The sequence below is a fragment of the Schistocerca gregaria genome, chromosome X (assembly GCF_023897955.1).
Source record: "Schistocerca gregaria isolate iqSchGreg1 chromosome X, iqSchGreg1.2, whole genome shotgun sequence".
NCBI classification, from domain to species: Eukaryota; Metazoa; Arthropoda; class Insecta; order Orthoptera; family Acrididae; genus Schistocerca; species Schistocerca gregaria.
Genome location: NC_064931.1, coordinates 210,224,699 through 210,250,740, shown reverse-complemented (window position 1 = coordinate 210,250,740; position 26,042 = coordinate 210,224,699). Strand labels below are relative to the sequence as shown.

General features: G+C 38.5%; 1 protein-coding gene across 1 annotated transcript in view; it reads left to right on the top strand.

Annotated features, from left to right (window-relative positions):
* Positions 1 to 26,042, top strand: part of LOC126297769 (contactin) — a 154,327-nt gene that overhangs the window by 13,764 nt on the left and 114,521 nt on the right. The window contains exon 6 of the mRNA XM_049988944.1: positions 22,428 to 22,605. Coding sequence (XP_049844901.1) covers positions 22,428 to 22,605 — 178 coding nt within the window. The remainder of the gene's footprint in view (positions 1 to 22,427; positions 22,606 to 26,042) is intronic.

The following is a 26,042-nucleotide window of genomic DNA, read 5'->3' as shown; positions in this document are numbered from 1 at the left end:
TAGCTACTGCCAACAAAAGTATTCAGAGAATGACTGAGGTAATCAAACTGAGGGGAAAAGGCTCAGCATTTGGGTTTTTGATAATAGACACTGAACCGATTTAATTCTACCAAGTGAAAATCTATTTTCAGTTTGTCACTGGTAGCAAAATGTGAGACCAATGCAGTCTGTACATTTGGTCCATCCCTGATGAGACTCATCTAACAGTTGGGGGAGTGCAAGAAGTAAGCAAAAAAAATGAGGTGCTGTTTCTTTAGTCTAGTTGGGCTTATCACTATGATTACACTTGAAGAGGGGTTGGGTTGTTGTGGGGAGGAGACCAGACAGTGAGGTCATCGGTCTCATCGAATTAGGGATTGACAAGGAAGGTAGTTGGCCATGCCCTTTCAAAGGAACCACCCCGGTATTTTTCTGGAGCAATTTAGGGAAATCACTTATTTGAAGAGGGTCAGTCAGTAAATCCATATTGCTTCTTAAGCTATTTCAGGGAAGTCGCACTTCGTGTGTTCACAGAGGTGGTTCCTTCAACAATACCCAATTGAGGTAGTGGTCTGATGACATTGAGAGAATGTTAAACTCAAACCATTCTTCTCCCTTTTGGAATGATCTAAATAATGCAGCCAACTGCAAGCCTGCATTCTCACACCTAATTTCTGATCTCAGATAGGTTCTTTCCATAACTCACTCTCACCTCCTCCCCCTCAAACAAATGGGAGACAAAAAACTAAATTCTACCTTAACAGTTTTTTATTCTGTTAGGAGCTGTGCCTGTATGGACTTTCCCAGTAATTGCTAAGACAGAGCGAAATGCAAGTATGTGCCAGTATAAAACTCAAAGAAGATAATTTTAAAAAGGAACGAAGGTAATTTTGTGGGAAAACAATCTGATTGACCTTTATGCAAGTACTTGGTTGGTCCAGTATTGTTGAGACAGATTGTATGTAGAAGGACGCATGCTACCACAATCATTACAGTACTTGTGGATAATTAATAACTTTAACATTTAAGAGTTTTAACACTTGTATCAGAATCTGGGGGAGGAATACTTTGATAAAGAATGAAAAGAGAGCGTGGGAGGTCCCTTCAATACAATATGTTTCAAAAAGTCTCCATTGTTTGCTGTTATGTAGACATAAAATAATTTTCTAGTTGTATTGTGAAAGTCATGATAGATATTTGCATTTCATTCCATTATTATGTCATTATTTATTTAATGATATTAAGAAAAATTTGTACTCACTGAGTCCATGATGTGACAACACAGTATGAAGGTTTTTTCTCAAGTCTCCTGTTTGTGCTGAAAACAAGAAATCAATGATTATATGTTACATATGACAGTAAAAGTGTAGATAAAGTTGTACTCAAGAGAAAGATCCTCCTCCCCACCTTCCTTCTCTTTGACACCTATTGTTGAGAACTGGTTAGTCTGTTATCACACTTTCACAGGTTCTCATGGTATCTCATTTCAACTGGGTGACAGACTGATACTAGAAACTTAAATGTTTCCTCTTGCTAGTAGTCCTCTAGCACATAAGCAAGCCGAGTATGCCTTCTATCCTGGGCCAGTGACTTATGGTAGTATCTATCTAAAACACCTTCAGTTTTACACAGAGGCTCACATACATACTGAGTGCCAGATCCTATGGTGAAAATGTGGGTTCTAGTGTCTGCCTGGTGTACGGTCTATATTTGCCATTTGCTGCTGCAGCTAAGCTATTCTCTTGTCACATGCTTGCTCACATATCTGCCAGGCCAGCAAGGTATGCAAGAGTATTTTCATTGGCTTTGGAAAAAAATGGAAGAAAATCTGGCAGGTTGTGTACTTTAGCCACCTCATCTAGAACATACTGTTGAAACTGTGGCTTATTTTTGTTTTCAGTATTTCTATGAGCTCCTACTTACATAAATCATCCTGAACTTTCATATTGTGGCATTTCAACCATTCAGCAGCGTCGACTATTTTCATTGTCGTTGTCAAGACTTTGTCTTTAATAACTGAATGGTATGTGGTGACAATAATAATAATAATAATAATAATAAGAATAATAATAATCATCATCACGATGTGGGGCATTATCCATTACTATGAAATATGTATAATGTCAGTTTCCCAATAGTTGCCCCCAGGAACAACTTAAGCAAACTATCGTGGGTCATCTCCTCTTAGTAGTCACTTGTTTTCCTTGATTCGTAGATAAGGAGACAATTATGTATTGCAAGATTGTCATTCTTGCACCCTTTGTCACAGGACCAGCGGAACTTCCACATAAACAATCATCTGCCCTGTTTCTCTCTGGTGGGGTTACCGGTGTTCATGGATGTTTTGTCGAGTCACACAATGTCTTCCAACAGCTCTTTAACAATGCTTCTTAAAAATCAACACTACCATGTTACATTACTTCTCTCCACTATAATTTTCCCTCTGTAAATTTTTTTGCACCAAAAACTGAGGGCTGTGACAACCATTAACTAAGAAGTCTTGCTGCAACTGGATAATTCTGCTCCATGAAGAGTAATGCACAGTTTATTTATAATTGGGTGTTATTTTCTCTCGTAATGTCCATATACGTGGTGATAAACAGCATCTTATTGCAGTGAATCTGAGGTGGTTTGTCATGGTTCTGTCCTCTTTTTACTGGGTGTCCATAACGTAGATGAACCAGGCTCTTACTCTTCTGCATAATGGTTTTTCCTTACAAACTATGACAACATTGGTTTTGTGTATCTTCAAAGTGTCTGCAATTCATTCGATTACTTTTGTTAGAGGCAATAGAGTCACACCATTGTTTCTCTCCTCCTCAAAATACTTGCACACTGAGCACCAACTTCGCATGTCTGGACACGTAAAACATCACTATGTCGCTGAACTTTTCTGTTTAGTAACTGCACTTTACTGAACATTTCCACTTCAAGCTTCAGAAATTCTGTAGCACAAAATACACTTGTCATACAGGGAAACAAAGCACACCATGAAACAGATGTAGATTACCAGCCACTAGTGTCATCTTCATCTGGCTATAGTAGCCGTAGCAGAGAGATTTGACTACGGCTAATGGAACAGAAGGCGACTGACCAAGCACATTCTCTGATTGGCTGTTACTATGGTAGCCTACCTGTAAAGAGTTAGATGCCAGTCACTTTGTTATTCGGATCAAGGTGTAATGAAAGCTCCATTCAAGAATTATATTTTTTCTTTGAACAGTATGTAAATTGAAATGGGGATTTGAGCTTGCTTTTGTCTTGTTAATATATTTTTTGGCTACAAAATTGGTGACATGCTGATCATTTTGTTGTTGGTTTGTAGTACTGGGATTCCAGAGATTTTGACTCCAGGAGAAATAGCCATTCAACAAGGTCACAACACCCCATGGACAAACTTGGTTCTCTTTGAAATGATTGCAGCAGAATTATATCGTGTGGTGTTTGTTGACTTTGCAGTAGAATAGAAAAAATAACTAAGTACTCTGTGTACTGTCTGGTTGTCCTTCATAGTTGGATATTTGGACAGCCAGTTTAGTCTTTGCTGTACCAAATGACTTTCGGATAGAGTGGCATATGTTTGAAGTGTCCACCTACTTTTCATAAAATTACATCAAGCAATGGGTTGAGAGCAACCAAAGCCCAACTGAGCACGCTAGACACACAGTGCCAAGCAAGAGCAGATAATGTTTTGTAAGTTAGGCCTCATGTTGCTTGCAGTACATTCCAATGTCCACGTTATCTTCTTGATATGTGCAAATAAAATGCAAGCAGTGATTAGGTTACGTATGGGATGATAGCATGGTTAATAGCAATGCTTTTCAACTATCCTGGGACAATAATTAAGAGCTGTTTTACTGAAATTACAGTATCAAACCATTTTCCTGAAAGTTGTGATTTGTTAGCATAAGCTGAAAGTTATAATTGGTTAGCATAAGCTACTTGGTATTGGGCCATTTTTGGAACACAAGGAAATGCAAGGTCTTGAAAGGGGCATAAACTGGATAAGCTGCATACTAAATGAAATAATTTGTACAGGTAAAGTCTCGTCCATGAAACCACTAATATAAGGGCAGTATGTAAAGTGCTTGGCCTTCCACAGAACTGCCATTGGTATCAGTGAAATTTGGTTTGTTACATTGGTACATGTTGAGCAGTACCATAAGTCAACTGTAAGTTTTATCAGGAGAACGATTATGTTTATACAGATCTTTAAAGTTGTCGTATGACTTTCATATGAGTGGATATACTTAAATGATATATCACCATATAATTCTCTGTTTAAGGTAGCTTATCACGGACTAAAGTTAGTCCTGAAGTTGATAGTGGACCTAACTACCAATGTCACAGTTAAGAAATGAGGTACTAAATTCAAGTCGACCAGTGCTTCTCTTGGACATGATCTACATATAAGACATCCCAAAATGGCAACCACAGATGAAAGGTGCACCAAAAATATGTAGTTGATTTTATCTGCAGGAAAGGTTAGTGTCAGTGTTCTCTGGGATGTAAGTCTAGTCAAGAGTGGTACCACATTGTCTGAAAAGACAACCTGGTGTTATTTGTATGTCCAGTGTTACAATTGGATGTGCCACTACCAACACATTTCTCTCTTCTACCACACCAAGGATTACCATGCTGACAATCTGGGGTACTACAGACGTCTTCGCTTTGTCCTTGTAGATACTCCCTTTATCAGAAAAGTTCATGGACATGTTTTCTCTGTTTCTGAGTTTGCATTACTAAAAGAAAACAAAATGTGTGTGTGTGTCCTTGGAATGACCATGGCAATGTTTCTGTGCAAACTCACTAGTTGCCAGAGCCGTGCTTAGCAACACACTGTTTGGGTTCTTGGCACATTAGTTTCAGTGATGCAATGGATGCTGATTGCGAGCAAAGCGTGAACATTATGTTCTGTGTTAAGTTTGGGAAAACCCATAGTTAAACATGGACAGTGATCAAGCAAGGAGATGCACTTTCGAGAAGTTGCGTTTTCAAGTGGCACTAAAGGTTTCATGAAGGCAGAGATTCAGTGCAAGACAGTCCCAGAGCTGGTCGCCAGTCCACAGCACATGCTGATGCAAACATAGAGCATGTAAGGCAGTTATTGCAAGAAGAGCACTGCGTAACTGTGTGTGTGACATCAGAAGAACATAATTTGAATCATGATGTGTGTCGTAGGATAGAAACTTAATACAAAACTTGTCCCTCACACACTAACAGATGAACAGAAACACGAAGAATTTCTCTTTAGCTACCAGATAGAGCCAGATGTGATCCCACATTTATGTTAAAGATTATTGCAGGGGATGAAAGTCTTGCTACCAGCATGACCCCCACACGAAACCTCCAAATTCTGAATGGTAGAGTCCTGGATCACCATCCTTAAAAAATGTCAAACGACAACCTTAGAGAAAAACGGCAATATTGATCGCATTCTTCTATAGTAAAGGATTAGTTCACCATGAGTATGTTCCTCCAGGTCAAACAGTGGACCAAACTCTTTACATCGAAGTGTTGAAACTTTTCCGACAAACAATTCGACGTTACCACACTGATTTGTGGTGTTCTCAGGACTGGTTCTTACTGCATGACAATGCAAGATCCCATACTGTTTTATCTGTTACTGAGTATGTAGCCAGATATTCTGTTATTAACACCCCATATCCACAATATTAGCCCAACATCTTGCACTGCAATTTTTTCATGTTTCTGGGAGTAAAAATATGACTGAAGGGAAAGCTTCATCAAGATATTGTCAACATCCAACAGGCTGTGACAAGCATTGCAGTTGAAAATTTTCTGGCTTGCATCCAAGACCTCCAGAAATGTTTGCAGCTGTGTGTAGATAGCCAAGGAACTACTTTGATAGGAGCTAGGATAATTACTTGCCAAGTGAAAAAATTATTAAAACCTCTCTGGAACTTTTCTGACAAAGGGTGTACTTGTCTTGCTAAAAAAACAAGTATATTTGCTAACTGAAGGTACATGATGTGGTTGTATAGTGCTGCACAGCTGAGAGCGTAGTATATCTCTTTTTCTCAAGTGCTAGTCGCTTACAGCTCTCGAGATCGTCCGTGGCGTTGAGTATTGCCCACACAAGCTCATAGAGTTCATATTCCCATTACTGTTATGAGCTGCCAACCAATACAAGCAGCAGTGTCATACTCTCAATAGGCCACAATCATGTCACTGTTGAATTCTGACACGTATTAGTGGATGTTTTTCTGAACATGAGGCCCAACACAATCTTCTCACAAACAAACAACATTCAATTGCAATTTGCCACTGAGAAATTTCCTTCGTCATCATTACATAGATATAGAATTTTCATAAAATTATCTACATGCTACATCTCCAAAAAAATTTTTTTAATGTTATCAACTATTTGAAAGTTTATTTTCCATTGAGATTGATGAAATCGATATTATATCTTTGAGAGATGCAATAGTGGAGGCTGCAGGGTACCATATAGTCAGAAAGGCACGGCCTAGTAGAAATCCTCAGAGAACACACAATATATTGAATTTAATTGACAAAAGGATGAAATATAAAAATGCAGTAAATGAAATGGACACAATGAAATATAGGCATCTAAAAATGAGGTTGACAAAAGTTGCAAAATGGCAGAGCGGAAATGGCTAGGAGAGAAATGCAAAGCTGTGGAAACATACATGATTGCAGGTAAGACAGATGCATCTATTGGAAAATTAGAGATACCTTTGGGAGAAAATAGCACCTGTATGAATTTTAATAGCTGAGATGGCACATTACTTAACAAAGAAAGGAAAGCAGAAAGGTGGAAGATGTATGTTGAAGAGCTATGTAGGAATAACGAACTTGGAGAGGGTATCGTAAAAGTGAAGATATGCTACTGTGAGAAGACTTTGACAGAGCACTGAAAGACCTAAACTGGAACAAGGCTACTGGAGTAGATGACATTCCCTCAGAATTATTGAGGCAGCTATTACAAAACTATTCCTCCTGGTACATGAGGTACGTGAAAACTCAGACTTTCAAAAGAATGTAATACACTGCCTGACAAAAAATAATGAAACACCCAGAAGACAAGGATGAATGTCAGTGTAGCTTTATACATGTACACATCGTCAGGGGGAATGTAAATGATTAGAGTTTCAATTTTCTGCGACAGGTACAGGGTGGCTCAGATAAATGTAGCCCATGTAAGTATAAAGGAAATGCAGTGAATTTATAGAACTGAGGAACTGTGTTGGACTTACCATTTATTTACAATGAAAAATGCGTCTTTAGAAGATGTTGAAAGTCAACGTCAGTACACAGCTGTCTGCATCAAAGCATATTCGGATTCATCCAGCATAATGTTCGGATATCGATGGCGGCTACTTCAGGGCTGATATTGTCTTTGTTCCTGTATTGTGTGTGGATTTGTTTCATAGACCTTGCACTTCATGTGTGCCCACAAGAAAAAATCATATCGTATTAGATCCAACAAATGTGGTGGCCATAAATGTTTGCAGACAGTTTGTTCCTCGTGAAGACATCATGGACTTATTCCAGGAGTACCTTAGACATATGGAGTCTTGTCAAATTTTGCTGGAAGAAGCAGTATTGTCTTTCAGATTCAGTGAGTTAGAGCACAGAATGTATCAAAAATTTCCATGTATGCATCTGTGTTGATGGTGATGTCAGAAGATATTGGTCCAATGATGCATGTTCCTGTGACACTGCACCAGATGCTGATTTTTTTTGTCATGGAGTGCTTGCTGACACACGATGTCAGGAGTTTCCATTGCTCAGTACCTTGTGTTCTGTTAATTCACGTGACCAAAAATATGAAACCATGCTTCATCACTCATGATGAAATGGAAAGGTTCTAACAAACCATTGTTGATCAAAAAATGGAAAATCCAGGATAGAATGTAACAATATCAGAGAAGGAAAGTTGAAGTTATTCAAAATCCAGGTGCAGTAATCTACACATTTCTGACTGTCATCCTCCTGTAATTGCTGCACAACCGTCACATGATATGCAGTATCCGCTGGTTGAATCGTGCAATATCTAGATGTGTGGAGCATTTGGATGTGACGATGGCCTGATGTTGGACTTCATGGGAGTGTGAGGGCAGGGTTACTCATTATCAAGGCTCCAGTCGAGCACGTCTGACTACCACAAGGGAGGATCACCATATTGTGCACCGAGCACATCATAACCCTCTCCACACCTGTGACTGCCATCCAATAACAAATACTGAACTGCTGCTTCATTCTGTGTCATTCCTTACCATTGATCAGCGACTAGGAGCAGCCAGAGCCAGGGAATTACTGTTTCGTGTCTAGGCCGCTGTTAATGTCACAACAGAAATGGCTGCATTTGGAGTGGTGCTGTGGCTGGGAAACATAGACTGCTGGCGAATGGCATTGCATTGTATTCAGCAATGAATTGTAGTCTGCTCTATCCTAGGTGACTATTGTTGACGAGTGTAGTGACATCCTGGGAGAGGTGGACCCATTCTCCAAATGTTTTGGAGGGGCACAATATTGTTCCTTCTGAGGTCATGATGCAGCGAGCCATCAGATATAACCCCAGGTCATGATTGGTAGTGACTGAGGGAGCTATTGACAGCACAACAGTACATTATGGACATTCTGCGTCTTTGTGTGTTACCTCTCAAACAGCAGTATTCTCGTGCCATTTTTAAGCACTACAATGCTCATTGACACATTACGCATGTGTCTATAAAATGGTTGCATGATGTTGAGGTACTTCTGTGGCCAGCAAGATCTATCCCTAATAGAAAATGGGTGGGACCAGCTCGGATGTCGGCTCCATCTCAGTGGCAGTATCCAGGATAATGAGTAGCAGTTACAGCAGTTGTGGGACAGCTTGCCTCAGGAGAGGATACAACAGTTTTGTAACACCTTTCCCAACTGTATGAGGACAAGCATCCGGGCAAGAGGGGTGCAACTTCATACTGATAAGTGGGCTCATACTGGCAAGTTCTTTGCAAATTTGGCTCGATATTGTATTCACTGAAATAAAATGTGCTCTTTCAACCCATGAAGTTTCATTTTGTTTCCTCCTCCTGCTCTGGGAGCTTCACTTTCTTTGTCAGACAGCGTAATTCCTATGCTAAAGGAGGGAGGTGTTGACAGGTGATTTGATGAAACCATTCTTTTTTACAAACAATCCTGTTGGAAGAACATCTGCAACTGAGCATTATAGCAGAAGTTGAAAATACCACTTCGGTTGTAAATTACTTTATTTTCACATGACCAGTTTCAGACTGTTACAAGCCCATCATCAGGTGTCGTAGCTGTGCTGTGGTCCCCCAGTGCCACGTGTACCAGGCGCGGTGTGCTACCTATGAGCTGTCATAGGCAGCACACCGCACCTGGTACACGCGGCGCTTGGGGACCACTGCACAGCTACGACACATTAGGATTGGTAGAAAGAATCCAGATGGTGCAAGCTATGAAGCAGTCATTGAATTAAAGAATTTTGTGTTGGGCAGCATGCCCAGCAACCGAATGGTCCAGCTGTCTCTTGGCCACAGCTTTTTGGGTGGCCATTCTTACAGACAGACAACTTGTTGAATGTCATACACATGTAGAATGCAGCACAGTGGTTGCAGCCTAGATTATAAATAACATGACTAGTTCCACAGGTAGCTGTGCTTGTGACTGGACTGGAGTAAGTGGTGGTGGGAGGCTGTACGGGAAAGGTCTTGTATCTAGGTCTATTACAGGGATATGAGCCATAAGGCAAGATGTTGGGAGCAGAGGTGAAGTAGGGATGGATGAGGATATGTAGGTTTGATGGATGGCGGAATACCACTGGGAGCAGTGGGAATGATAGTTGGGTCGGATATTCCTCATGTCAGGGCATGATTACAGGTAGTCTAACCCTGTCGGAGAACGTGATTCAGTTGCTGCAGTCCTAGGTAGTACTGAGTCACAGGGGTTGATGGTTTGTAAACATATAGCATCATAGTAAAGAACTGCCAAAATATCTGACAAAACATATTTTTACATTTAGATAACTACAAGAACTATTATACTTACCAAGACATGACAGAAAGACTTTATGATGGGTGCAGTATGGTCATCACTTCCTACTAGACGTCACTTGATAACGGCAATAAGCCAAAACAGGCCTGTCGTGTAAAATATTAAAAAATATACTACCTTATTGCTACTGGTTCGGAGCATTCATGCACATAATGTCTTATACCAATTATATTATGCTGCGGGCCCAACAGAAAATAAAATACTTATTCATCATGTCGACATATTTATTTTTCAACCTGGGCACCCTGCTGACAAACACATTTCTCCCAGTGAGAGACCAGTTTGTTGATACTGTCAATGTATATTGTTTGACTTTGTTGTTGGAGCCACAACTTCTCTGCTTGAAATGCTTCATAACTATTAAAGTGAAGTCTTTGAGGGTGTTATTTAATATTTGGAAACAGATGAAAACCGGATGGGGCCAAGTTGGGACTGTATGGAGGATGATCTATGACAGTGAACCGAAGGCGTTTAATTGTTGCAGGTGTCACAGAATTCATGTAGTCTGGAATTGTCATACTGAAGGAGAAGGTGCCCCATGTGTACAAAAACTCTTCAAATTCAAAATTTGATTACAGCACATTGTTTCTCATGCACCTACATAGGTACATTACAACTGGCATTTTATGCGCAACAGTTCACAACCCTCTAGCAGCAGAGGGCTGAAAATACAGTACAACCTCACTTTTATGTTCCTGGAATTATTGATTCCGTGCATTTTACAGCATTTTTTTGTCACTCCCATCAAATTTCCTATGTTCACAATGTTAAGTCACACCCAATTTTGTGTTAATGTATCTATAATTTTCCCACAATTTACACATTACAAAAAATGTTTGTGGTGACAAAAACTCACGAAAAATGGCGTTGGCATGGCATTGACTGTCAAGAAGTGTTCACAAACATTACATGGTTAAGTTTCTTGATAACAGGTTGTTCTACTGAGCAAATCTGAAACGGTAAACTGGTAAAAGTCTGAACGATCCATGCTGTGTCTCCTGCCACTGCCAAGCTCTACTTGGTGTGGTGACTAATAGAAATAACTAGGGTTCATTCAAATCATGACCAATCATAACGATGAACGAACTGTCTCTACTGCACGTACACAGCTTTGTGGTGTGATCGCCAGGAGCTCTTGACACAATTGTTGAACCATATTTGGTGTGTTTCAACATCTGGCCACTTGTAGCGCTAGTTGACACCTTTGCACACTTTGCGTTCCTCAAATGTTTTTGTTTTAAGCACAACGCCATATTTTTTCATGCTTAACAAGATGTATTTCGAGAATTTATTCTTGTTGTCAAGTGCTATATTTATGTGAGTATTTGTGTGATGTTTCACAAACAAACGAGGTGAGTGATTGTGTGTGTGTGTGTGTGTGTGTGTGTGTGTGTGTGTGTGTGTGTGTGTGTGTGTGTAGTTTCCTATATGACTGGGGAGACACAGGACCTGATGACCTCAAAAAGACAACTGTAATGCAAGAGATGCAGAACAACACATATGCAAACACTACACAAAATACTTATGTAAATATTTGCACTTGGCAATGAGAATAAATTCTCGTAACATGTAATGATAAGCATGAAAAAATTCATAACTCATGCAGTATTTTATTATTTAAATAATGAATGACAGCTACCATCTTTCCAAAAACATTAATTATGATGTACAAAATTAAGTCAAACATTTCTACTTCCCTGATAGTTACCAGTTCCAGTTACACCAATGGTTTTTATTAAGTCCCTGACAAGTATTTTGATGCTTATTATGTACATATATCATACATAAAGTGCGAAAATCCGGAGAGGAGGGGGGGGGGGGGGGGGGTCGGTCCTATTGGTACTGTTACCACTTGAAACATTTCCCAATTTTAGACTTTTTTGCATTTTACACCATTTTTTTAAAGTAGCTTAAAAAGAGTAAAAGTGGGGTTTCGCTGTATGTGGATATGAAGAATAAAGATGTAAAATATTAATAACATTTGTTTTAATTAAAAAGCTTCAAGAATTTTCACATGAAAAATTTGGAGGCATTACTTTTTAACATTCCCTCGTATATATCTTATTTTGTGTTTTTCATATTTTTGCATGCATATTACAAAATTTGTTGTTTAATTGATGTACCACATTTAAGAGCTCTCAAAAACACAGCGCTTTTGTATGGACAGATTGTTCAAAAGTATTGGGAAATGTCATGTCTTCACTTAAAACTATTAGTGGAATATAGTTTGTACTCACAGTTCGTTACTCTGGAAATTAACTGTTATTGTAAGATTGCATACAATTCTCACTGGCGAAAAGAAGCCTACTAGTATCAAACATAGGCCTCAATTTGAGGAAGAAATTTCTGAGAAAGTATGTTGGGAGTACAGTATTGTACTGTAGTGCAACATGGATTGTGGGAAAAGTGGAATAGAATAGAATCAAAGCATTTGAGATGTGCTGCTACAGGAGAATGTTGAAAACTAGATGGATTAATAACGTAAGGAATGAGGTACTTCTCCGGGTACTTGCCAAGGAAAGAAATTTATGAAAATCGCTGACAAGAAGAATGGACAGGATGATAGAACATCTGTTAAAGATATCAGGGAATAACTTCCATTGTGGTAGAGGGAGTTGTGCAGAGATTGAAATACATCCAGCAAGTAATTGATGATGTTAGCTGCAGTTGCTACTCTGAGATAAGAACATTGTCACAGGAGAGTAATTTGTGGTGAGTCGCATCAAACCAGTCTGAAGCTCGGGACTCTGTTTTTGTGTTGACTGAAAAAGTTGAAAACCAATTTCAGCATTCAATAATTATTAGTTTCCAATATTAGTAAATTGCCACTTACAGATTTACATTATCTTTACACAGAAATGGGGAAAAAACCCCAAATTTTTGTGACATTTCATAAAGCTGCTTTCACATTATTACTAAAAATCTCATATTTTGCTTTATTTTTCACTTCAGCATTTACAATAAATTTTTCTGCCTCTGCTGAATTGAACTGGGGAGAAAAAAATTATGGCAGAACTTGACTAAAAGAAGGGATGGGTTGATAGGACACAACATACTGGAATATCAAAGAATTGTCAGTTTGGTAATGGAGGGAAGTGTGGGGGGAAAACTGCAGAGGGAGACAAAGCTTTTGAGTGCTGTAAGCAGGTTCAAATTAATGTAGGTTTGCAGCAGTTATACAGAGATGAAGATGCTTCATGGGATATTTTATTTTGGAGAGCTGCATCACATTCATCTTTGGACTAAGGAGTACAATATGTAAAGCATCTGTTCAGGATGATATTTTTTCCTACAGCTGTGAATGTGATATTTTCAAGCCACATCACAAAAGAGGTGTTAAAACAAGGGTGGCCAAGATTTCAGCTCACGGGGTGCACGGCCATGAGGGCCAAAGCACTCAAACTTGCTGGATATTTCCCACACCACCATGTTACGCTGTGTGTGTGCGTGAGGAGAGGGAAGAGGGAAAATTTGTGAACACACTGTGTTTAAATGGCAGAAGATTCACACTGCATACAACTTGGTTTTATTGTTCACATTTCTCAACAATATAGAGCAGAAACAAGCCAAATTTTTGGCAATCTGAAGATGTAATGTAATTTTTATCTTGTACAAACTGTTGGCATACATACAGACACAGAGAAATTAACAGAGTTTCTCACTCAATTTGCCATGTGTTCACAACTTATTTAGTTTTGTAATGAAAAAAAGGTCATTCACACAAGTATGTTGATTGGAGTACTTTAACACTTTTGCAACCTCATTATGGAGACTAAGAAACCCTACCTTAGGAAGTCAATGTAGACATCCTGGGCAGATTTAACGTAAAAATAATTGCCATTAAAACTGTAATTATGTTGCAGGTCAGTCCTTTACATCTGCACATGCACAGGGCCGCTGTTAACGGAAACAGCAAACAGTCTCAAATACAGATGCGAGATTGGCAGTGTTCTCAAAACCTTTAAAAAACTATCCTTGTAATTAATTCAAGACCACAGTGAATTCTGCAGAACTCGTGTTTCTTTAACATCATGTGAATGAGGAATGGGACTGTCTTTGTTGGAAAGTATTCCTTCTGCAATGCAATTTTCTTTTTAAATGCATTCTCAGCAAAGCAGAAAGAAGTTACAATGCAATGTCTTACTTTGGGCAGTGTACACTCAAATCTACTTAAAATCTGAAGTTCACACACCATTCCAAATATTCTTATTTTAATTCCTGCACTCTTTTTTTTTCCTTGATAAATTCAGCAATAGTGGGTTCTAAATTAAAAAAGATCTCAGGCATGCACCTTGACTTAACCAACGTACTTTGTTGTAATATATGAAGTCGGCATAGTCTTCTTTCAGTTCCATTGGATACTTGCAACTGACAATTGAATAATGCATGCGACTTCAGAAATTTGACTATTTGTACCACCAATTTTTTCACATGCTCCATGTCTGCAAATTTATCTTCTTGAAATACAGAACAACCTGTCCCATCTGTCGATCATTGTAATTTTTGTCTCTTTCATTGTCAACTAAATCTTTAATATCTCTCTGTGTGGTATTGTAATGTCGTTTCATGACAGATATGCAGTACCAGTCGCTTATGCGTATTGAGAATTGTCATCTCTCATTTCTGTCATTCCCATTCATGTCAAAGGATTGTTACAAGAGATTGCTAAACTGCCCCTTTTTGTGCACACAGCCACTGGACCTGTGAACATCCTTCATACCATGAACAAATAGCAAAGGGTAAACAGCACTGACACCGTAGTTCTGCGGAACTCAGAGAGTTGTGCCAACCAAAAAATGGTGCACCTGGCCCGCACGTGCTGCATGCTTGAAGTTTGGCATGCCTTTGCCAGTTCTGTGTCGAAACAATGGTAAAAACATTCAAATTCATCCCATTGCACTGTGCGTTCAATACATTTTGAGAATGCCACATATGATTGCAGTTGTAAACATTTATGTATTCAAGCTGATGGTAGCAGCCAGAATCCATGTTTGACAATAGGCAGCTTTCGAATATGTATGTGGGCACTTGTTGACAGAAGGAAGGAGGGATAGGCACACAGTTCTTTGATTTGATACGTAATGGTAGTCCAAGAATTGCACTGACGCAGAGGCTGAAAATAAATGAAGGAAAAGATAATGGGGATGAAAAATGGTAACAGTTGTGAGAATATTGACTGAAATAAAAGTAACGACGACATATTAATGATAAATTTAAATACTACAGAGTAGTCAGTGTTAATGGTTATATATAAAGGCATGATGATGTACCTCAGAGCTGCATGTGGGTCTTGTGTTGTGTCTTACATATGATTGATATTTGCAACATCATAATGTGTACACTTTGTGCTTTTTGCATGTAATACATGTGTAGCAGTAGGAAATAGAATTGGTTTCCCTTACCAAAAAACAGGCGAAGATGACTTGTCAGATCCGTACTAGGTTCAGTGCATGCATTTCAGTCCTTTTCTTAGAACAACAGAACATGTTACTATAGTGCACCTAAACTAACAAATAGATGAAGTTGATAATGTTTCGGTTTTAGGAGTACAACCTGAATTGAATTCCCACACCCTAGAACTAATGAAGCATCTTAGTTCAACTGCATTTTTACTAAGTGATTGCTGTTGTAGGTGGGTTAAACATAAACAAATCAGTTTATCCTATTACCATTCATTTTTGGGTCTTATGATGTGTGTGTTTTCTTTTCTTTTTAACTTGATGCAAAGAGAACAATTACATTATGGAATCATGTAATGAGAGTGGTATTTGATGTTTCTTGGATTGTTGTGCAGAAACCTCTTGCAAGAACTTGATATTCTGACAGTTACTCCACAATTCATACCTTCATTAACATTCATATGGGGATGGAAATTTCTGCTAGAATATTTATTTGCAGTCATTAACACCCTTTGTACAAAGCATAGGTGTAACACTGGAACAAAAAACATTTACGAAAAGATTAGTACACAATTGCTTCAGATAAAATGTCACATTTGTATTCAATAACCTGCCAGAAAATATTAAACATTTTGTTGTTTAATGTAGTGGAGTATAACAGGAAATGAAAGAACTTTCTTGTAGACACCTATTTTTGCTATTTACCTAAAAGCTTTAAAGATTTTAAAATGTGTTGGTGAAAGGGTCTGGGGTGCAGACAGGTCCACCTATAACAGTTTTACAAAGTGTGTGTCCAGTTCTGGATAGGCTATAGGTGCAGCATTTGTTGTTCAGCTCGAACTTTTTACTTAAAAGTTTTGCTGGATGCAGAAGACAATGGGGATGTCACACTGACAACATTGTCTTCTTGGCTAAGCCTTATTCCTAACGTCTGTGCCAAAGATACAGAGTGCTGACAATGGCTCCTGACAAGCAAAGATAGCCTGAGAGACTCCGGTGTCTTCTAGTAGAGTGACTGTTTTGCAACTAGCCACATGTCACAATACTTTTGGCAATACCATTACAGATCCTGGTGAAACAGTTCATCATAAAGAATTATTTAGTAGATATCAAGATTACCCCCCTCCCCACCCAACAGTGGAGCAAAACATCTTTAGGTGCCAAAATTAAATTTTAAATTAATTTCTTACAAGTAGATTAAATCAAACAATGAATAATCTGGGATGAAATAACAATATTAATTAGTATAGATTGCTTTTCATCACATAAATGTTGAGTAGCATACAGGCACATTTAAAAGTAGAGTGTTGGATTTTATAAGCAGCTGGACAAAGCTCATCAGATGAAGCGCGCCCACACACACACACACACACACACACACACACACACACACACACACACACACGCACGCTTGCCTGTACACGTGCCTCATACCTTATAATATCCAACAACCTGCTGCTCAACACATCTTGTTGCAATCTATTCTAATTCATGTTGTTAGTTTTCTTACGAGTAGAATAGAGCAAATTTTATCTGCCTGTGTATATTAAATTGCATATTAAACAAGCATCACAGTGACACAGTGGCTTACATACTCTTTTGAGCTAAGGGCTCAACATTACCTCAGTGATTTTTCAATGCTCCAAGGATTCAGGTGCCATTAAAAGTTAGTCTTAAGTGCTGAGTAGCATACAATTGTCACAATTTTCGACTGGATTAGGTTTGCCTGCTTAATAACTTCCCCATTGGTGCTGGCTCACAGTGCACATTAAGTAAACAGAGAATTGTGTAATACTTAATCCTTTGGCATATGTCTGTCTGCCCACTCAGGCAAAAAAGTATTATTTTAACTCGCCATTCATGTTGTGTACTGCTTCCCAATAATTCATGAAGAGTTTCTAAGAAGTGCTACATGTTAAAGCCGTAATATTTTAACCAAATGTAGTTTGAAAGCTAATAAGTGGATATTAAATGGCATGGTTAGAGACAGTATCAGTGTAAATGGAGTACTGCAACATTGTCCAACTACTGCTTGTAGGCTGCAGGAAGCATTTACAAAAACCACTATTACAAGAAAACTGGGATTGCTACAGAAATTCTGAAATTAGATTTTAATTTACTGGAGAATTACCTTCCCAATGTGATTCATATGTCCTATATTGATTTACTGTGCACCACATCTCCAGAGATTGCCTGACTTAAAATGGCCCACTAGTTCAGTCAGTAGAATCACTTGTTTTGGACCAAACTATGAACATTAGATTAAAAGCAATGTTTCTGAAGTGTGCAAAATTCTCTGAGATTGTAATATTCCTCTGAATAGCGCAGGTATGCTGCCCCAAATGCCAAGTAATGAATGACTTGCTTCTAACGTTTCAAAAAATGGTTCTCAGGGATAAACTGTAAATGATCAGGTATTGAAATCTATTGTTAGCCACGTCTCGATACGAATATGCACTGCCTGGAGTTAGTGAAAAGAACTAAATGTTCTCAGCTGTGTAATAACATGACTAGAAGGTTGCGGAGAAAGCTGCATGGTTTACTCAAAGGAAATGAAAAGGTTGTAGAAAAGAACACATCAGAAACAATAGTTTAACTCAATTACATCATATTTAAATATCCTACTGGTTGCTGGGAAATAGAGTTTAATATATATCAGCTAGTATATGGATGTGGTAAACCTTAAAACAATCTTGTAACTGAAAAGCAACACCAAACTTTTTACACTGACATGCATTTTCACTTCTTTTCTTCATGAGTATCATGTAACACATCTTTTTGCTTCATTCTTTTTCTTCTCAGTTGTAGGTTTGGGCATTGGGAGATGAGCCCATGGTTTTGCCGAAGTCTCATAGTAGTGGCACTCTTTGTGATTGTCACCTGTGAATAGAGTACTCAGGTAACTGTGGACATACTAAAAGTTGCTGTAAATCCTCATCGCCATGACAAACTATTACCTTCACCATATTGGTTGTTTATAAAACCAGCATTAATGTGACACATGGACCCTGTGCTTAGTTCTGTAGAATACATTTAATAGACATCTGTTAGCTAGAAACCAAACTCCATGCTTTTTTATATAGTGAAACTCACATTTGTGAGATGAGCTTGGCAGTCAATTTAGATGCCATAGCAACATCATCTGACTGCAGCTCGCCATTGTGTGGAAATTGTGTTAATGAATTTGGGAGTAAAATTCCCCATACAGTGTCATAGACGAGATTCAGTAAGCTTTGATTGCATGTGTAATTGACAGTCTAACGAAAACATGTTCTTGTTATTGAAAGAAGTTGTTGAACTGTAGAGAAGCAACATGAAATGAAAACAATAGTAGAAGTCAAGTGGATTTAAAAAAGTTCCACGCCAGTGACATCATGAGAAAAATGAGCATGTCGTAATTATAAACATTTACAATCTGGTACACTAAATCTGTTAGCATGCCATAGCTTTGCAGTTATATTCTGATATGTTCCAAAATTACAGCTGCATTTAAAGGCAAAATAGTTGCAATGAATGAGGCGTCCAAGCCGAGCATAAAAGTACAATTGCCACCAAGTAAAATTTGAACCACTGGGAACTGTTGAGGGCTCTAGCAAAGCTTGGACGCATCATTGCTCGTTTACAAACAACTAGCTACAGCTGTGAATGTGCAGAATATCTTTTGAGGAAGTTGTCAGTAAGTGACAGCAGATAGCAATGTGCATTGCTTGTTAATCTTCTTTTCCTTGACTTTTTCAGGTGAGTGTTCATAAAGTATCCCATCTCCATTGCATGAAGGCTTACAAGGTTGTTTTCAATACTGTGCACCTATTGACTATAACAGGAAGATATTCTGCAGCCGAGATTGCTTGTTATTTTTGTTTTATTTCACAATGACCGGTTTTGACAACTCTTTCTGTTGTCAGCAGATTTCTATAAATTCTTATTAACATGCATGCATGCCATCAATACTATGAGAAAAATTTCCAGTTATAGGAAATTACACCATATTGGCTTGTCAGACACATAAAAAAGAAAATATGAAGTTTCCGTTGCAGCAACTGTATGCCCAGGTGTGGATGTAAACATATTGAAAGTGCAGTTGTGATTCAAGCACATTACAGTTTAAGTTTTTTATATGACGTGCTTGGGCCACTTCTTTTTCAACAGAAAACATGAAAATTATATTTGTGACTTATCGGCTTATGGTTAGAATACTTCTACGGAATCTGAAACGTCAAGCTTTCAAACAATGGAAAATCCAGGATGGAATGTAACAATTGTGCATGTGGTTTCAGTTCTCTGAGACTGCAGACGTGTGCAAGTTGTGTGTGTGTGTGTGTGTGTGTGTGTGTGTGTGTGTGTGTGTGTGTGTGTGCCTACTGCTGACAAAGGCCTTAATGGCTGAAAGCTGTAATAGTGTGAATATTTTTGATGTGCCTATCGCAACTCAGCATCTCCACTATTTTGTAAATGTCAAACTTTGTAAGCCGACCTATTCTCAGAATAAAACCATGTGAAGTAATGTGATGGAAATGTTTGTCACCACAGATGCAGCAGCAATGAAGGTCTGTCATACCCTGTGTATGATATAACCATTCATTTTAAGGACTCCAATTCCCAGTCAAGGATTCATTGGCAATAACAATAAACAAAGCTATAAGTCAGAGAGGCGGATGGATGGAAGTGTGGGGGCGGGGGGAGGGGGGGGGGGGGAGTGAGAGAGAGGTAAGGAGGTGAAGAGAGGTAGAGGTAGGAGGAGATGCACAGGGAGAGCATTAGGATATATTTCCAGTTCCCATACTTATTTAGCAATTGTAAAGGTTTGCCCGGTTCACTAATATTGTGTGTTAACATTTGGGAGTTTTAAATACACTTGATAATGGTCTAATATAAAGTTCGAATGAAGCAACTGGAGTGGCTTTTCATTAAGTAAAAAAATAAATGTATTGCAAAGACAGGCAACAAATAAATTTCATTCATGTTGATCCTAGTTTCAAGCTATCCTTTGCAGTGGCTAAATGGTTCAAATCGCTCTGAGCACTATGGGACTTAACATCTGTGGTCATCAGTCCCCTAGAACTTAGAACTACTTAAACCTAACTAACCTAAGGACATCACACACATTCATGCCCAAGGCAGGATTCGAACCTAACCTGCGACCGTAGCAGTCGCGCGGTTCCGGACTGAGAGCCTAGAACCGCTTGGCCACCACGGCCGGCCCTTTGCAGTTGTTGCTGATAATTCTGAAGTGAGCCATTCCTACAATTTACTGCAACCAGTATGTCGCTTTGTGCACTCTTTTTCCTATGTCTATCAAAAGACTGAGAGGGAGGAGGAAAACTAAGGTAACAACTAAGAGATAGTTAAATCATCATGGCCAGAATCAACTGCCATCCAGGACATTAATAATGTAAATGAATGTTAGCTTGACAGAATCACATTTATTCTTCAGTTAATTACTTTGTAGGCCTCACTGGGCTGGAGAATACTATTGTGAAATGTAAGCAGTTTCATAACTCACCTGGCGCACGTAAAGTCCTTATCAGTGGGTAGACCTGTGTATGCCTTCAAGATTAATTTTTGGTGTATGGATTTATCGTATTTTCAGAAAGAACAATACAAGGTTAAAGCGGATAAGACAGAAATGGTGGTATTCGTCTATGACACGTCACTGCTCACCAGTCACCCTCACGGCAGCACTATAAACATAAATATGCCTTGCTGATATTGCAATCTGCTCTATCATAATCGTAAATATTTCCTAGTGTGCCACAGTGGACAGCTTTCTCACCGAATTGCTGTCCAATGCTTCCTTGATATAATGATCACTTGAAAGGTTCTCAGATGTTGCATCAGGTGGTGTCATGAAATATGCACAATATTTCACTGAGGCAGCTTCTCCTTCAGGTGTGGCTGTGGAGATAAGGAGCTGCCTTATTAAAATATTATGCAGGTTCCACAGTGCTTGAGAACCTTTCATGTTTGCTTTGTTATGTTTTACATTGTACTGGTTTACGTCACAATGTTTCTTTTTATTGCACTGGTGAAAGGACTGTGTGTAAACAACCTACACATTTTGTTGCTATTGCCTAAAATTTTGAGTAGCTTAGCTGAGGTTCTACCATCAAGGGTTTATAAGAAAACTGTAACTTTTGACGACAAGAAAAACCACTCATTTATTTTCAGTCCCTAGAATCCTCTTGGCTTTGTGTTGTCATCCATCCCAACTTTTAAGTAAATTTGGATGGCACTGAATTGATCATGTGATTGTGATGGAGTAAATCTACTATGGAAGCAGCATTGAATTATAGTCTACATCAGTCTGCGGAAAGGTGGGGAATGAACCAAGTATGAAATGCTGCAATCATTGTTAAGGTTCTCCAGGTTGGCATGACAGTTTTATTCATATAGGCAGTTTGCATAAGTACAGCAGTAACAATGAAGTAATTGACAGTTTAAGTTATGAACACCTTCATGGAATTTGAAAAAGTAGCTGTCAACCTTCACTTTCTGTCTTCATGAGAAGAGAATAATTTATGTTTTCAATCTCTGAAAGTAAACTTTGAATTGTCCTGCAGGTGCCTATTGTACTGTTAAAGGTGGAATAAAATATCAAGCTAGGTGGCACAGTGTTTAAAACACTTATCATGTGTTCAGGAGGAGAGGGATTCAGATCCTTCATGTGTTCAGGAGGAGAGGGGTTCAGATCCTTGCCCATCCATCCAGATTAAGGTTCCATGGTTTTCCTAAGTTGCTGAAGAGAAATGCTTTGAAGGTTCCCTCAAAAAGGCTTGTTTTACCCTTGCCCAATCTGAGCATGTTTTCAATGTTCTGCAGGGCAATAATCTGTAAATAATGTAGTAAATATCATTAAAACATTATCTCTGTCCATAATACTTGTTACTTCCCATTATAGTTTATAAATGACTGACATACCGTATTAGCCACATCTTACAAACGTGCATAAGTTTACCTTAATTAAAGACTAATCATAGGCACTATTGGTTCCTGTTTTAGATTGAGGACAGAGCTTCGTACCATTGCAAGGCAACAAATATGTTTGGTACCATCATGTCTGAAAGTGTGCAGCTGTCTTTTGGTTTTATTGGTGAATTTAACCTCAAACGCTCACCAGAAACTGGAAATCAGAATTGGGGCAAAACTGTTTTTTGTGATCCTCCACAATTTTTTCCTGGTAAGTGTGATTTACGATTCTTCTTTACAAATTCCTATTTATATACTACGTCACATCTGTTTAAGTTACTGTTATGTCAGTAATTTAATCAAAATATTATTTTTGGCAGAATAATATAATGTTTTTAATAACAACAGCTGAGATGTGAACAACTTGCACATCCTTTATTTCTAGTGTTCACTATTAATCCTCGAGAGGGTGCACCATTTTTCCTAACATGAGTGGACACGCAGCGTACTTTGTACATATGTAAAGAATAGCTGACTTTAAGTTACCAAGGTAAACATGTATCAGCAAAAGCACAGTTTAATCTTATTTTGATTAAACAAGGACAAAATAAACTTACATATTATGAGCTAAAGCACTGTTTAATTAAACAATAATGAAATAAACTTGCATTATATCACCCTATTACCACAGACAGGTGTTCCCTCACAGTAATGACCCACGTAAAGCGTTAAACAGCGCAGTTGTATCACATCCCAGCCAACTTCTTATTTGATTACTAATTATCTCGTCTACAACTGCCTCATTGTGAGATTGTGATGCTAGTTCGTAATCTGGCTCATTTCCTTATACGGATCGTTAATTTTTTTTCTCATATAGATTGCTGTTTATTTTATATTACTGCTGCTCATACTTGGATATATGATAATATGATTTATCAGTGTGTTAGGTGAAGCAATAAGGAAGGAAAAGGTATGGGGTCACAGTTGTGAAACAACAATGGAACTGTGCAAAACAATTTTATTTTTGTTTGTTTCAAAAGCGATGTTGAACGGTCCTAGTGAAATGAAGCGCTGTTGTCAGTTCTCCTCATGCCAACCAATGAAAAGCAATCTCTCAGATCCGCGCATGCGCACTGCAGCGTCACTGCAGTATGAACTCGAAGGGGCTAGCAGCTGACACGAGCACGCCATTCTTCACAGTACCAAAAAGTGTGGTTTGAGTACGTAATATACTGTTAAAATTTCCCTAACCGTGGACTTCCATAAAAGCAGGATAATGTAGAATATTGACTGTGGCCTGGAAACTGTCGTAATTGTCACATTATGTCATTTTATTCTCATTCACATCGACTTCTTGTTTTGGATTTTACGTTTCAGAATATGAGTTAGGAATGGAGTGTAGTACCACATTGTACAATTAAATCTATAGAAACACCGAAAAAATTCATCAAATTTTCTGTTTTCCATTGTTTCTTAGTTGCTTCAAAGTTCAAAGAGGTTTGTCCCATCTATGCAACTAATAGGAGGGAGTTTGTTTATTGCCATATGCGTTTTGCTTCCTTTATTCATGATGATGCTTCACAAACAAAAGAACTGAAAAGCATATGGGAATAAACTGCCTTCAATTAGTTGCATAGATGGAACACATCTGTACAAACTCAAAAAAATTGTTTAAGGGAGTGTCAAAGAATAAGGAGATGCATAGAATGGGGTTGTAGCTCGCTCCTAGAGATCAAAATGGTGAAGTAGCCTACTTCCCTATGTGATACATCAACAATTTGGTTCATAAAAACAAAATTTAAAAAAATCTCCTTTTCGAGAACATGAGGCGAGCGCAGTTACAGAAGTTCATTGTAGTTTATAACATGCATCTGATGAATCAAAATGTTTCATATATGGTGGTATAGTCTGAAAATATTGTCATGGAAACCTTTCATCTCTGTCAACTGTTGTTAAGGATTCGATCACAGATAAATACTTGTGACAAGCTAGAGTATGAAGGTGATTGCTGCTAGTTTCATTCGCAGTAATTTATGTTGTGCTCTTAGATTCCTGTCTGACCACACTCTCAGAAATCGCTACATATTAAAAAAAAATGGTGAATTATTTGTGACAGGTAGTCGTATAAATGTCACTGTCAGTTATTTCATGCGCAGTAATTTCATCTTTCATTTCTTAAACATATGGGCCAGCCGCAGTGGCCGTGCGGTTTTAGGCACTACAGTCTGGAGCTGCGTGACCACTACGGTCACAGGTTCGAATCCTTCCTCGGGCATGGATGTGTGTTATGTTCTTAGGTTAGTTAGGTTTAAGTAGTTCTAAGTTCTAGGCTGCTGATGACCACAGCAGTTAAGTCCCATAGTGCTCAGAGCCATTTGAACCATTTTTTTAAACATATGGAAGTCACGAAATCGAAGATACTCGTTACTGAGAAAGCATGCTCTTATGTGTAAATTACAATGAATATTTCAGAAAAATGCTTAACTTTGACAAATTAACGAAATCTCAAAATGTGTTGCAAACACAAAGAGGAAAAAAAAATGTTCGCATCCCGCAGTATTCGAAACCATGCCCTTTGCCATGGCATTTTGTTGGCTTACCAACTTCGCTACTACAAGTCACATGCTGTCGGCACTTGATTGTATGTAATTCCATGCGAGAGAGACGCAGGCTGACTTTGTTTCGGAATGATGCCGGAGTAACCTATAAATGCATGAAATTTTGAAAGGTTTCCTCTATCAGACTTCACAAAATTTCTTTGCATTGTTATTTAACAGTTTTAAACGTGTATCGATAATTAATAAGTAAACCATTTGTGGAAAAGAGTATGCAAAGTCACTAGTAATTTCAGCTAACACACATGTAATGTACATAAGCAGAGCCACTGTCTTGATATTTAATGATTTTTAAGCTCTTAATTGCATAAAAATAACAGTTATTTTGAGAGATTATTGACCAAAAACTTTTAAAAAAATCATTTACAGTAACAACTTAACCTAACCACATTTCTAATAACGGAAAATAGTCTATTATGAACTCGCTTTCCAACCAGACGCGTCCTGTTGTGATTCTTTATTCTTTAGTAACACAATCACTAAATCGAAAACTAAAACTGCTCAATATGTTTAAAATAACAAATTATAGGTGTAAATAAATCACAGCTAACTGAACGACAGGGCTCTACTGAAAACCAAAACCTCTTCGTACAGTTGTCGAAAAATCGGCAGGAGGACCATTTGGTAACAGGTCTCAGAAGCTTACTGAATAGGAAATTTGGATAAAGGACTGAAAATGACGTCAATACTGAGACTAACCTACTCCACCGATCGGTATGAATGATATAGTTTGGGGCCGCTGTTCAGATTCTTCCAGTCCTTAATCCTCGCCAACATAGTCCTGCAAACTGTGTAAATCGGACCCACACCTCTTTCTAATATCTCCTCTCCTTCTGTAAAATTCTTATGCTGTGCAATTCCAAATCCGTGGATCCCATCTGACACATTAAAACTCTTGCCCTCCAGGAACTAGAGCAGTATGCACAATGCCACCTCAAAAAAAACCTCTCAGATCTGTTCACTTCCTACTCCTACCTTGGACTACCTCTAGCCACCTCCTGTACTCCAGCCTCTAAACCGCCTCCACAGCCCCTCTTGACTGACAAACCCTGCCTTGCAGATCTACTACATTTACCCCACCCTCAAAAACTCC